Source organism: Haliaeetus leucocephalus, unplaced genomic scaffold (genome assembly GCF_000737465.1).
Source record: "Haliaeetus leucocephalus isolate CR32 unplaced genomic scaffold, Haliaeetus_leucocephalus-4.0 Scaffold1000, whole genome shotgun sequence".
In the NCBI taxonomy this organism is placed as follows: domain Eukaryota; kingdom Metazoa; phylum Chordata; class Aves; order Accipitriformes; family Accipitridae; genus Haliaeetus; species Haliaeetus leucocephalus.
The window spans coordinates 1426180-1440776 of record NW_010973436.1 but is presented as its reverse complement, the minus strand read 5'-3'; the positions used below and the strand labels follow the sequence as shown (position 1 = coordinate 1440776).

General features: G+C 47.9%; 1 protein-coding gene across 2 annotated transcripts in view; it reads left to right on the top strand.

Moving 5' to 3' along the window:
* The window catches only part of LOC104842313 (cryptochrome-1-like), a 13242-nt gene extending 133 nt beyond the window's left edge, over positions 1-13109 (top strand). Inside the window, exons 2-12 of one of the 2 annotated variants that reach the window (XM_010584570.1) lie at positions 794-969; positions 3850-4285; positions 4874-4990; positions 6688-6835; positions 7433-7573; positions 8427-8597; positions 8748-8888; positions 9362-9513; positions 10515-10612; positions 11146-11256; positions 12417-13109. In XM_010584570.1, the coding sequence (XP_010582872.1) occupies positions 3873-4285; positions 4874-4990; positions 6688-6835; positions 7433-7573; positions 8427-8597; positions 8748-8888; positions 9362-9513; positions 10515-10612; positions 11146-11256; positions 12417-12580 (1656 nt within the window). In that variant the 5' untranslated portion in view covers positions 794-969; positions 3850-3872 and the 3' untranslated portion in view covers positions 12581-13109. Of the gene's footprint in view, positions 1-793; positions 970-3849; positions 4286-4873; positions 4991-6687; positions 6836-7432; positions 7574-8426; positions 8889-9361; positions 9514-10514; positions 10613-11145; positions 11257-12416 lie in introns of both variants that reach the window. The other variant, XM_010584569.1, reaches the window with a different exon arrangement.
* Positions 13110-14597: the final 1488 nt, after the last annotated feature.

Genomic DNA, 14597 nt, shown 5'->3' with positions numbered 1-14597 from the left:
TCCCCGCCCGTCTGAAGGCCCCGGCCCGTCCCCCAACACGGGCAGGGGTCCCCGGGCCCCCGAGGGCTGTGGGGGCAGAGCCGGCCAAGCCCCTACACGGGGAGGAGGGGGGTGGGTTTGGGGCTCTTTTCCTGGTGCGACTTAAAATGCCATTTTCTTGTATCAGATGCTATATATAGCACTTTATCACCTAAACTATTAGAACAAGAGAAATAACACAGGGTTTGGATCAACAGCAGCCTCAGGGCTGGCTGGATGTGGAGACTGGGATTATGTAACCAAATTAATGTAAAAAATGGGGATTCTTCTTAAATAAGGAATTGTTCTTAAGCCTGTCAAATCAGAATACAGTTAAACAACTTAATAGTGACAATTACTCCACTTCAAAAGTCCAAACCGCAGTTTCAGAGGGCAGTCGTGAGGCTGCTTTTCCAGGCGGCTGACACCTGTATTTAAAGCTTTATAACTGCATTACTATCACTTCTTAGTGGACAGGTTTCTAGCCAAGGAGAACATCTGTGGTTTGACACACATCAGGAGTGCCTGCAGAGGAAATTAAGCTGTTAAATGTTTTCCTTCCTAGCCTCTGTCCCTACGTGCCCCATCTTGCTCTGCCGGCTCCGAGGGGTGGCGGACCGGAAGGCAGTGAGCTGGCTGCGATCCTCCTCCTCAGGAATTACACAAAAGCCTCGAGTCGCTCAGACCGTCTTTGATGCAGAATCCACCTCGATGCACATATTTATGGTATTTAGGATTGTTTAAACCTGGGTAACTAATTTCCTAATGCTTGTAGGAACAGGAGCAGCGCATTTGGATTCGGATGGTGACACTCTGAGGACCACTGCAGATCTCTGCTTGCAGAGAGAAATGCTTATCAGCAGGAGAGCCGTGATCAGCGATTGTGTGGCATCCTCTCTTCGGGGCAATATGTTGTAAAGACCCTGGAGCATCAGCCAGGTAACCCTTGGGGTAAGGCCCAGTTGTCCTATTTGGGGTTTTCCCTGCTTTCTGTCGTGGTATACTTCTCCCAAAGTGCAGGGATGTATCAGGTGCAAGGTGAATTTTCTGCCTGTGCTGGTTGATTTCTGATGAACAGACATAATCCAGATATGAGGAGTCTGCCTGGCCTTGCTGGGTGAATGGCTGCAAGTCACCAGATCATAGAGAGTTACAAGAGTGACGGTGGATAAATCCCAACACAAAGCTGATCAACAGACAGTGCCTACTCTGCCTTCCCCCGATTACCCTGGAAGATCCTCCTCCTCCTCCTCCTGACGGGGCAGGAGTGTCTGAGGATGCAGTCCCTTGGTGCTGAGCCACCACCTCCTTTCCGACACAGCCTGTAGTGCTGCCAGGCCTGCACCAGTGATCCCGCTGTGTTCCTTGTCACCCAGTGGTGGGTCCCAGCTCCTTACCCAGCCCTGAAACCTCTTTGGCTCCGTGGTCCCTCCGTCCCCAGCATGCTCCAGCCCCCTTTCCTGCAACCCTTGCTCCCCACCAGCTCTGATTCCCCCAGTCCTCTGCACTGGGATCCCCAGAGCTGCTCCTAAACCCGGCCCCTGCTAGCCCTGGCTTCGTGTCCCCCTGCCCTGTGCCCAGTCCCTCCCAGTCCCTGTCCTGGTTCCCATGGCTGTGCCCCACTTGCCCTGCAGGGGATGCCAGCACTGGAAGGGATGGCCTGGGCTCCTCCCCGGGAAACCCAGGGCCATCCCATACAGTGTGTGGGGCTGGGAGGCTCCAGGTTTGGGGTGGCCCCATGGGCTGTGTGGGACCCCAAGTTTGGTGTTGCCCCATAGGTTGTATGGGGCACTGGACTCAGGGTGACCCCATAGGCTATGTGGGGGTGCAGGGCCCTGGGCTTGGGACAGCCCTGTAGGCTGTGTCCTGAGATGGCGGTGTTCCTATAGGCTGTATGGGGAGGCCTCATAGGCTGTGTGGGGCTGTGAGCCTTCACAGGCTGGCTGTGGCCAAGGGGCACTGGGGTTGGGGTGATCCTATGGGCTTTATGGGCCTGCAAGGTCCTGGACTCGGGGTGGCCCTGCAGACCGCGTGGGGCCACAGGGCTTGGGATGGCCCCAAAGGCTGTGGGGGGCCTTGGAGCCCCTGACTCAGGGCAGCCCCTCGGTGAGGCCAGCTGGTGCAGGCTGGTTCTGTGCTCCTGCCACGGGATGCAGGGGACTCTTCTAGCACCCTTTGCGCGTGGCTTGCTACCCAAAAGTGCCAGCTGGGTGCTCTCTTGAGCAGCAGGAGAGTTGCCTTGTTTTTCCTGTTCTCCCAGGTCGTGCGGGCAGGGCGGTGCCCGAGTTGGGGCACAAGGCAGAGCACCCTGCAAAGCCCAAACCCCCGTGTTCGGCTATGCACGGTGCTGCCCCGGTCTCATGACCCTGCTAGTTTGCAGGGTTCGTTTATTTGGGGGGGTTGTAACAGTCTGTGTCATGGCCTGGGAGCGCAACTGGGTTTGTCTTGGTGATGCTGATGAGTGTTTTTGGGAACAGGGCAAGCCAGATCATCTTTTACAAGGCTGGTAAAGCTGTTGATTGTGAGTTGAGTCAGGACAAGGGGCTGAGTCACCTGTTGCAGCCATTTGGGAGGGTGTGAAGGGAGCGTTTTGGCTGGAAGAGCTGAACTGGATTAGAGATTGTTGTTTGGTTCTTTGTTAATCCCTAATCTCTTAATTCTTCTCTGGGTGGTAATGCTTGAAATTAGAAGCAGGTGTGGTCCCACCTTGGAGATGGGCATTGAGCTTCCCCCCTTTTATGTGGGAGAGAGCAAGTTGGGGAGATGCTGCTGGGTTTGGTACAAACACAAGGTGGCAGCTGGCCTCATTGTTTCTGTTTGCTGCTGTCTGTGGAGTCCATCACCCCATGAGCAGAGCAGCCAACAGTTGTGGAGCAGTTTCTCAGACTGTGCCCTGAGCTACCCCAGACTGAGAGCTAAGGTTAGCCCTCCTGCCTGTCCTCTAAACTCAGCTGAAGCAGTTCAAAGGGGAATGAATGTTTGCTAATCCCTACATCAGACCCAGTTTAGAAATAAGAGTAGTTTTGTGCAGTTATCACCACCCAGCTCTGCTATGGAGAGAGGAGGGCTTTTCTCCTGACACTTAGAAGCACCATGAGGTCTCCCTGGGCTAGGAAAGATGGATAAAAACTATGGCAAGCTGATGAATTGAGATATTATGCTCTTGTATCAGTGTTGGTTGGGCTGTGCTTTGTTTTCCCTTGTTTCAACTTGAAGCCTTAACAGTCTTGTTTGTTAGGAAACATTTTGTGTCTTTCAGATGTCTCCTACTGAAATCCAGAAACTTTTCACTGCCAGAGCCAGTGTTGTATGAGGTCTCCGATGAGATGAGGGCTCCTGCAGAGTTGTTCTCCTTGCGGCCCATTCTGTACGAACAGGGGCAGAGCTCCTTGAAATCATCTTCTTGCTGTTGATATACGGAGGGTTTGCTGATGGCCACATCTGTGGGGTTATAAAATGTTTTTGCAGTAAACGGAGGTCTGGCAGCTCTGACTGTTTTGATTCCTTTGTTCTGGTGAGCGCTATTGGGATGTAATTTAATCTAGGGATTTAATTTAAGGACTTGAGTGACTCATTTAGGGAAGAAGCCGTTCTCTGTGGAGCAAGGTGATGATACTGCTGCTGAATGGTGGGACCTGGCTGAGGAGACTGAGGAGAGTGGTTTGGTCCCGTTTCTGTTTTCTCTTTCATGAAAACTTATCAAAAGGCAGAAGAGATTTGCAGTAAGAAGCGCTGAGGGCTGTTTGGAGCTCCATTTCTAATTGTTAATTGAGCTTGTTCTTTAATAGGGCTTGTGTATCCCAAAAGCTAAGGGTTTCCTTCCTCTTTTAGCAGGTCTGAGGAGAACAGCCAGGATGCCACATCGCACCATTCATCTTTTCCGGAAGGGACTTCGGCTTCACGACAACCCAACGTTGCTGGCCGCGCTGGAGTGCTCGGAGGTTGTCTACCCTGTCTACATCCTGGACAGAAAGTTCATGACGTCCGTGATGCACATAGGAACCCTGCGGTGGCATTTTCTGCTGCAGTCCCTGGAGGATCTCCAGAAAAACTTGTATCAGCTGGGCTCTTGCTTGCTGGTTATTCAAGGGGAGTATGAGTCTGTTCTTAGAGATCACATCCAGAAGTGGAATATCACACAAGTGACTCTGGATGCAGAGATGGAGCCATTTTACAAGGAGATGGAGGCCAACATACGACGTCTGGGAGAAGAGCTGGGGTTTGAGGTGCTTTCTTTGGTGGGCCACAGTCTTTACAATACCAAACGGTAGGTTTATTTTAGATTTAGCAAGCATCAGGGAGGAAAGGCCAAGTATCTTGGTCTTTCTGGATCCTAATGTGTTCCTTTTGAGAAAATTGGACTGGGATGAACATGGTACTGTTTGCTGGAGAATTTTTGTGCGTTGGTCTGCTGGAAGTAACAGAAGAGATTTTGCACAGATGTTAGGATGTTGGGCTGTGATTTGAGGCTAAAAAGTTTGTTATTTTTTTCCTTTTGGGCAGTTTAATTCACTTAAAAACATTAGTTACTCTTTTAAACAGAATGGAAGAAATTCTTTAACACATTTAATAGGACTTTTATATAAATACTTTGTCAGATTGTAAAAAAATTTTCTAATCAGCTTTCACTGGCTGGCATCCTGGTTCCAAGTTTGCTGTCTCAAGTCCTGAGAGACTGCTCTCGGGATGGATGTACATTCACCCAGGGAAGTTTTACTTGTAAAATCTGTAATTTCCACATTCAGTTGCATGAACTGGGGCTGTTCCAGCCTGTGCTGTCACCTTCCTAACCACTGGCAGCTCCAGCTTCCTTCTTGGTTTATATTATGGTGAAAAGTGATCTTGTTTTATTTAGGATTTTGGACCTGAACAGTGGGACTCCCCCATTAACATACAAGAGGTTCCTTCGCATTCTGTCTCTGCTCGGTGACCCTGAGGTGCCTGTACGAAACCTTACAGCTGAAGACTTCCAGTAAGTAACAGCCAGCCAGCAGGACATTGCAGGTCCTTTTTCTCTGCCTGAAAGAAGAGCCAGGGCCAAATGATAACAGTGTTTTAGATGTTACGTTGCATTACTTCTAGGCATGGAGGTTTATCGATTGTATGTACAGAGGATGTGATTCTGCTATCAGGAGGGGAGAGCAGATGAGAGGTGGCATGGTCCAAAGACTTAAGCTTTTGCAAGGCACATTGATACAAACTTTTAAGGTATATAAAAGTTTCACAGAGGAATGACTAAGGAAGTACAGATCTTTTCTCAAAGGCATGTTCTAGCCTCCTCAAATCAAGATTTAGGGCAGGAATTGGATGAACCACTACAGTTTGTTTTATGCAGGAATTTCGGTGGAATAATCATACTGTTCCCTTCTGGCTTTAAATCTCTTCTCTCCTCCCCTCTGCTGTATGGGAAGGAGGGACTGAGCTCATGTCTCCCAGGACTTGAGAAGAAGCTCAGATTCAAGGATGTCTTATGTTTAGCTCTGCATGAGGAGAGCTCAGTGATCCAAAGGGAGGTAAGGTTGGGGTAGGAGAGAGCTGGCCACTGGGGATGGGACTGCAGATACTTGGGGCTTCTGTGTCAAGTGCCTCCTGTGTGACCTCAACTCTCTGTCAGTAACCTAGGCTTAGTTCTTCCCATCTTGGGGGAATCCCATTAATTCCCAAATCTTGTTCTTGGATAGTCCCATGATAAGATCCATGTAAGTATTGGGATATATCAGTTCCTATATTTTTTTTCTTGCACTGTTTTTTTTTTTTCTTTTTACCCTAATTTGTTTATTTGCACTTCAATTTAATGATGATGAGAGATAAGTGGTTCACATGCTTCCCAGCAGGCCTCTGTTGTGCCAGTGCTCTGAGAGCTGCACTGGCCCCTTCTGTAGGTGTCTGCAACAGAGCTGAGATCAGTTTTTCCAGGTAAGCAGAAAGAGCTCTACTGATCTCTTGAGTTCATTCGTGTTTTTTGAGAAGTCTGCATACCACTGACACTTCCCTGAACCTCCTCTTCTGTGTTTTACAGGGGGAAAAATACCATACACTGATGCTCTTCCAGCCTTACAGCGGGGAGAGGCCTTGGGGAAGCCTCAGCAGCTGAGGCTGCAGAAGAGATGTGGGGGGACTGCTCAGAGGCATGGGCTTAGGGAGCCCCCACGTTGGTTAGGAAGGAGCAGCTGGGGAGGCAGCCCAGGGAGCTGATCTGCCTCCTTCCCTATGAAACGTCTCCCAGAGCAACGTTTCCCCAGAGGCACGGGAGCTGGAGTGGCCTTTGGAGGCAGCACCAGTGCTCCATAATTATGTTTAGAGTCTGAGGAGTCTCTTAGCTCCCTCCCTGGGATTGATGAGACAGCTGGGGGAAGCTGGAGAGGGGATGCCTCTGAGTCTTATGTAGCAGATGGGAAGTGAGAGAGACATCTGAGCTGTGGCGGCTGCAGCCGACTGCTCTGAGCACTGTAATTTCGTGGGTCTGTTCCTTTTCCTTCAATTCGGGCTAGAATTACCTGGAGTGATTGCAGGACAAGCTCACTCTTCCCCAAGTGCAGCCTGCAGTTTCTGGCTGTGCTTTTGCTCCCTTGTGTTCTGGCTGTGCCGTGACAGAGCTAATGGGCAGGGGTCTTCCTCCCTCTTTTGGCTCCGGTTCCCTCTTTGAAAGAGGCCTCTCTTTCACATTAGGAAATGTAGGTCCCCTGACCCGGGCCTTGCTGAGTGTTACAGGGTGCCTCTCCCTGTGGATTTGAAGATACCTGCGGAGAGCCTCTCTCCCTGGAGAGGAGGAGAGACCGAAGGGCTACAGCGCTTGGAGCAACACTTGACTGACCAGGTCAGCCTTGATTTTACATGGGTGATGCTGGTGGCTCTAGGTGAGCTGAAGTTAGTGTCCTCCTTTTATGTGTGGTTGTGTCTGGACCTCGAGAAGCTGCTCAGCCGCAGAGTCCTGTTCCAGCTCTGGCTGAGTTTTCCACTGCCAGGGCTCAGCTCTTGGCAGCCAAGCCTGCCTTGGTGCCGGCTGCTTTTAAGGAGATGCTTTACCCACTCCCAATTTCATAAAGTGGAAAAGATCTTCAGTGCAGTGCTGTTGGACCTAGAGAGCTGTTCCCTGTCTTACAAAATCACCCGGCTCTCTGGGAAGAGCAGAGCTTCACAGCACCCACGGGTGAGATGTGGCCTTGATGTTGGGCTTGGAGGATGTCTGTGTATTTGGAGATCTTTGAGGAGGATGGCAGCCTGGTCTCAAGATTTTGTTCTCCTTGATGGTGGCATTTGGGGGAGGATGGGCAGTGGGAGTATTTTCCATGCATGACATTGAACAGGCCTCTGTGGTGTAGAAGCCAATTGCCAAGAGTTTTTTTCCCTGTTTCACTAGCTGAACATGTGTCACATTGTACTGCCTGAACCTGGATTTCTGTTTTCATTTTAGGGCTGGGTGGCAAGTTTTACTAAACCGAGAACAATCCCAAATTCGCTGCTTCCAAGCACAACAGGCCTGAGCCCATATTTCAGTGTGGGCTGTCTGTCAGTTCGCACCTTTTTTTATAGGTTGTCAAACATTTATGCTCAGGTAAGAAAATAGTTGGTCATAGTTAAGCAAATCTAGCACTCTCACGTGTCTGATGTGGGATTTAACAAGGCTGGGATTTAACACTCGGATCATCTTGGTAGAGACCTGGTGCATCACAAAAATGCTACTTTGCTAATGCCTTCTCATTGTGTCCTATGAAATCTGTGAAGTGGCTTTATATGTTGTGTGAAACGCCTGTGACTATATACAGCTTTTCCCCATTAAGTTTTAGAAATATGAGAAATAGGGAGCAATGAGACCTGGAAGCAGCAGGGAAGCCCAGGAAAACCCTCCTAAAATTCAAGGAGTTCAAGACATCTGCCTGATGTTTAAGTGAAGTTTTTGATCGGTTTAGCCTGTTCAAGGAGTTTTGTTTTTAGAAAGCATCTGTTTACATCTTAGACAAGTTTTAACTATAGCATAAGCCAAACCCAACTTCTGAAAACTTGTTTGGTTATTAAGAAAAAGTATGGTTGAAACCAACCCAAGAAACCCTGAACCTCCTTCTTAAGAGTATCTCTTGAGACATGGTTGAGGCATCTGAATTCGGCTAGCCAAGCAGTTAATATGTTAATAAATGCATGTTTAGTTTAAGAAATCCCAGTGTGACACCATTTTGGAAGGTAGATAGAGAATGTTTGAGGTAACATTGAGGTCTAACAGAGTTCAGCTTTGCTTTTGGGCATATAGCATTGCTTCAGATCTTTGATTTCTTTAGCTTTCATGGTAAAGTGCCATGAAGCCAGTAGTGTAGTTAGATTAATCTTCATTTTATGGGCCTGACAGTCACAAACTAAGTGAGACTGCAATGGTGTATATGAACCAAAGCTTTCACCTCATCTGTGTTTTGCAGGCCAAGCATCACTCTCTGCCCCCGGTGTCGCTTCAAGGGCAGCTTCTGTGGAGGGAATTCTTCTATACGGTGGCATCAGCAACACCAAATTTCACCAAAATGGCTGGGAACCCCATCTGCCTTCAGATCAGTTGGTATGAGGATGCGGAGCGGCTCCACAAATGGAAAACGGTAACAAGATGCATTGCCACAACTGCTGTGTTTCAGTTTAGTTTTTCTATTGCCTTGGGATTGGTCTCTGCTGGCTGCTTACAGCAGTGTGTAGGGAAGAAGTGTAATGAAACTGTCAGTGGGAGGGCTGATGTTTCTTTTCTGCTGCAGGCACAGACAGGGTTCCCATGGATCGATGCGATTATGACCCAGCTGCGCCAGGAAGGCTGGATCCATCATCTTGCTCGGCACGCTGTTGCCTGCTTCCTGACACGGGGGGACCTTTGGATCAGCTGGGAAGAGGGCATGAAGGTTCACTTCTGGTTTTTTGTTTTCTTGGTTCTGAGAAACCCCTACAAAACGTGAGCCTGGCAGTGGGAGGTGGTACTGTAGAGCAGTGCTTCATTACTGAGCCTTGCTAGAAATCTCATGGTCTCTCGCTCAAGTCCGAGCCCTGCTGCACTCAGTGCAGCAGTGAGAGGTCATTCCCGTCCCCAAGGCCTGATGATTTTTGGATGATGGGGATATTGGAGACCTGCTCAGTCTACAGCAGGCCTCAAAGCCAGACATTTGGGCTTTGGGTTGCCCTGTCTTCCTTCTGGCAAACTGTCTTGCTGGAGAGCCTTCCCTGTGTGCCCTGTGAGAAGGGTAGCCCAGACCAGCACGGTGCTGTGCTTTTAGCAGCAAGCTTCACCTTTCATCTCCCAGCCTGTTTTTGTTTATTTTTTGCAATTTAGCCATTTCAGGGGTGTTTCTCTCTTTCTCTTCCCATCCCTGAAGTGCAGGTGTTCGAAGAGCTGCTGTTAGATGCTGACTACAGCATCAACGCAGGGAACTGGATGTGGCTGTCGGCCAGCGCATTCTTCCACCAGTACACGCGGATCTTTTGCCCCATCCGCTTTGGGAAGCGCACAGACCCTGAGGGGCAGTATATTCGGTAGGGCGATGCACAGCATGGCACTGTCTGCTCCGTTAGAGCTTCCCTGGCTCCTCTTACAGCAGGAGCTGATGAACTCAGTCTGTTTGAAATGCATACACCTGTGAAACAGGGGTCATAGCAATGATTTTATTTAACACATAAGGAAACTGAGGCACAGAGAAGCAGAGAGACATACCCATGGTTGCACAGGTGGTGACTGAGCAGGGCATTGTATTGCTTTGTGAGCACTTGTTGGCTCCAGCGCTGTGTTTGATCACCTGGCTGACTCCTCTTTCTAAAGGACTTGAGTAAAACTTCTCACAGATCCCCCTGCTCCAGGCTGTGCTGTGTTTCTTGGTTTTGTAGGTGGTCTGATTAATTTCAGACACTTATGTTTTATTTTCCACTCTGAGTGGGTCCTCTTTGCTTCAGAGTCTCAGTTTCCTTATCTCTCGATAAGGTACTGATGGGCTTTCTCGTAAGTAGTGGGTGATTTTACCACTGATTGTGGTAGGACCAGACTGTGTTGATGTTGAGCAAATAACTCCATTTCCCCACATCTCCTCTTCCTCACATCCTGTCTAGCTTTGGGTATTGTCGAGGGGAAGCCTGTGCTGACATACCTGACAGAGTGGGACAGAAAATTACTTTCCCATACTGTAAGAATTTTTTAGATTTTTTTAATGAGTTTGTTTTTGAAATTTATTGAAGTTGAGGATGAAATGTCAGTGAAAATGTTAAAAACCAAAATATTTTGGATGAACTAAAAACTGAAGGAATATTTTAATCAACCCATTTATTGTATGTTGTAAAATTAACTTTTGGAAGGTATCACCCTATTGAGGTTTCAGAGCATAAAAACAGTTCTTTTGTGCAAAATTAATCAGAACTTTCCCATGGATTGTAGTATCAATATGATCACCAAGAATTAATATGGCATAGGTTGGTTTACACTTCTCTTAAATGCATGAATGTTTGTGTGCAAGATTATAAAACCCCATATTATTCCTGTTTTATAGGAAATACTTGCCTATACTAAAGAACTTTCCCTCCAAGTACATCTATGAGCCCTGGACAGCAACTGAAGAGGAGCAGAAGCAAGCAGGGTGTATCATAGGTAATTCATTCAAATACCTTGCTAAGGATTTTGCTGCTGCTAACTGTCCAAAATAATTACATGCGTGAAATGGAAGCATCACACTTCCAACACAAGTCATGCATTTATCTTCTGAAAGTGGATTAATTCAGCAGTCTACCTTCTGCCAATTCTCCTTTAAAGTTTTTTACTGGAGTCTAATTTCAAAGTACATATTTTTGCCTCAACTTCATGTCCTAAAACTATCGGATCACTCTGAGCTGTTGCTTTTGTATTTTTCTGTCTGGGATGCTTGGCTGTCTTTAAATAGTACCTGAACATCTTGTGCTTTTATGCTTGCTCTAATGCATCTTTGAAGTCTCTTAAAAGCTTATGTCTAAATGGGAACTCTTACACCTTGATGGAGAGAAATAGGCACTTCTGAAGTGTGGGTCATTTGGTCTATCTTAGCTGCCATTTATTTTAAGAAAAGCTGCAAGCATTTGCCCTGGTGCAAATTCAGTGAAACATCCTTGATTAGCTCTGTAAAGGCTGCTGTCTCCATGTTGCACCAGGTCAAGATTACCCCTTCCCAATGGTGAACCACAAGGAAGCCAGCGACCACAACCTGCAGCTGATGAAACAGGTCAGAGAGGAACAGTACAGAACAGCCCAGCTCACGAGAGGTAAGAGGTGCTGCGGCACTGGATGATCAGTGTACTGTGTTGCAGAGGCTGTCACCAGCTTTAGTGGTTGATTTTGTGTTGATTTCCAGGATGCCTTTCCTCTTGATTACCAACACCATGTGCTGCTCTTCTAGTAACTGTTAAAATGGGAAACCAGAGGTTGAGCAGTGTTCCTTTCCTTCTGGCTGCTCTTGCAGGATGGGAACTTGCTTGTGCCTGCTGGAGGAATGCCTTCCCAAAAGCAAACCTTCTCTACCTTCCACAGGTCTGCACAAACGGACTCCCCAGCCCCCAGGTTTGCGAGGTATATCTCCAAGGTGCAGAAATCTCTGCAGCTCTGCCCATGCCTCTTGCGAACCAGAACATCATTGTTTGTCCTTTTTACCATAATCTACTCTGCCCCGTAGCAGGAATTATTTGAGATTCCCACTGACCGCTAATGAGCGGAAAGCCCTTGAGTGCTGAACTGCTCGAAGAAATTTACCTTTTGACCTTGTTTTTTAAGTAGGTTAAGCATATGCATAACAAACCAGTAGTTATGAGGTAAGACTGGAACACTCAAACTTTGGGGGAGCTTGAATTCATTAGGTATTTTCAATCACACAGATGTTTCACTTATATGGCACCTGTGCTCTTAAAATTGAAATCCTAGGGCCTGTGATGAGCTCTTAGCCTCAGAGGAATCTTCTGCAGGAAGGAAAGTGAAGCAACACTTTTGTATTTAAGAGTATGTCATAGCAGCCTCTGTATATATTACAGAAATCCAACATGCAGCAGCTGAGGGGAGTTTAAGTACTCTTGCCCCAATTGTTATGGACAGAAGGAATTAATTGTTCCCAATCCTGTGCATACTAATGTATCCAGGAGGTTGCATCTTGGTACCTTCCAGATATAACCAATATATGTTGACAGTTCTCCCACAAACACTGCGGTATAGGGGAGTAAATGTTGTTGTGGTTGCTCTTGGGAGATAGGGAAAGCCAAAGTCCCCTATTCTAGGGGACCAGAGTCCCCTATTCCCAGTGTTGTTCTTGTTGCATGTAAACAGAAGCATTTTCTGGCACGCTTTGTAACTTTGCTTGCTACTGTCATTGCGGGCTGTTGCACTGAAGTCGGAGAAGGACTTGCAAACTTTAATTCATCTTTCCTTCTTGCCATAGATGATACAGATGACCCAATGGAAATGAAGGTAAAGCGTGACCACTCTGAAGAAAATGTATCAAAAGGAAAAGTGGCCAGGATGACAGAACAAACCAAGATCCCATCAGGGATTACTCATTGGGAACCAAAAAATGGCAAAAGGGGAGAGCCAGAGGCCAGCTGAACTGGACAAACTGTACACAGTGCTTTGCCCCGCAAATGGTGCCTCTTATTGTGAACTGACCTCCAAGAAAAGTGTCGTATCTTGAATGTGTTTGTTAGTGTAGTTATTTTGAATGAAATTGTGTGTCTGTGAGTGGCTTACAAGCCATTTGTTGCAGCAGTTGGGTAAATTCAGGTGGTGACTGGTTGGCTGGTTTTGGCTGGGATAGAGTTAATTTTCTTCACAGTAGCTAGTATGAGGCTATGTTTTGGATTTGTGCTGAAAACAGTGTTGATAACACAGGGATGCTTTCGTTACTACTGAGCAGTGTTTACACACAGTCAAGGTCTTTTCTGCTTCTCACACTGGGAGAGTGTAGGCTGGTGGTGCACAAGAAGTTGGGAGGAGGCACAGCCAGGACAGCTGACCCCAGCTGACCAAAGGGATGTTCCAGACCACATCACGTCATGTGCAGCCTATAAAGCTGGGGGAAGAAGGAGGAAGGGTGAATGTTTGGAGTGATGGCGTTTGTCTTCCCAAGTCACCGTTACGCATGTGGAGCCCTGCTTTCCTGGAGATGGCTGAACCTGCCTGCCGATGGGAAGTAGTGAATGAATTCCTTGTTCGCTTTGCTTGCGTGCACAGCTTTTGCTTTACCTATTAAACTGTCTTTATCTCAGCCCACAGGTTTTCTTACTTTTACCTTTCTGCTTCTCTCCCCCATCCCACTGTGAGGGAGGTGAGTGAGTGGCTGCGTGGTGCTTAGTTGCCGGCTGGCATTAAACCATGACAGTCCTTTTTGGTGCCCAAGTGGGGCTCGAAGGGTTTGAGATAATGACAGATTTGATTGGAATGCGCTAGATCAAATTTATAGCTGTTATTGCTGTTTAGGTTTTAATTGGCAGGCTCCTGTGCTTGCATGGGGCTTGCTTGTCTCACTGTCTGTTAGAGTCTAGTGCTCGTTGGTGGCTGCTTTTTGCTTTCGCTGTTTGCTGTACTGCTGATCATCTTACTCTGCTGTGCCTGGGAACATTTTGATAACAGCAATGGCAATGCGCCTGGGCTGGCAGATGGCCAGGGCATCGCTGCTGTTTCTATGCTGCTGTAGCAGACAGGCTGGAACTCCAGTGTGAACTCAAGTTGAAGGGACTGTGACCTGTGGATGAGTCCACATGGGAGCAGGACAACCCGAAGCATCTGTGACCGTTGGATAAGTCCATACCTGAGCATGTATATCTTGAAGTGTCTGTGGCTGTGGTTATGTCTATGCCACAGCAGGTATACCTCTGAAGGCGTTGTGGCCCAAGGATAAGTCCATGCTAGAGAAGTTACACCTCAAAGCATCTGTGGCTGTGGGTAAGTCCACGCTGCAGCAGGTACACCTTGAAGCATCCGTGGCTGTTCATGAGGTCATGCTGGAGCACCTCAAAGCACATGGCCATGGATAAGCCCATGACAGAACAGGTACACCCCTGGAGGGACCGCAGCCATGGGTAAGGCCATGTTGGAGCAGGTTTACTTCTGAAGGTACTGTGGCTGTGCATAAGGCCATGCTGGAGCAGGTATATCTCTGAAGGCATTGTTGCCCATGGATAAGGCCACGCTAGAACAGGTGCACCTCAAAGTGACTGTAGATAAGTCTACGCCACAGCAGGTATACCTCTGGAGAGGCTGTGGCCCATAGATAAGGCTCCACTTGGAGCAGGTACACGCCTAAGGGACTGCTGTCTGTGGATAAGTCTAAGCTGGAGCAGGGGCAAGGGGAGGAGTTTGTTGCAATGTTAAACCCTATGGTCTGGTCCAAAGGGACCAAGGGTGGAGATTTTAATAGAAATACATTTAAATTGTTGTAACCTGGGATCTGAGTTGTGTGTTAGGGGAATTACTATAGCAGGAACCACCTGAAACAATGGAGGACAAGCCTTACAAGAAGCAGTGCAAGTGCAGCAGTGACCTGACCTGAGCTGGCTTTGGTGCCCAGTAATTTCATGCAACACAGCACCCCTCCTGTCCTTAGTGACCACCATAAGAGATGGAG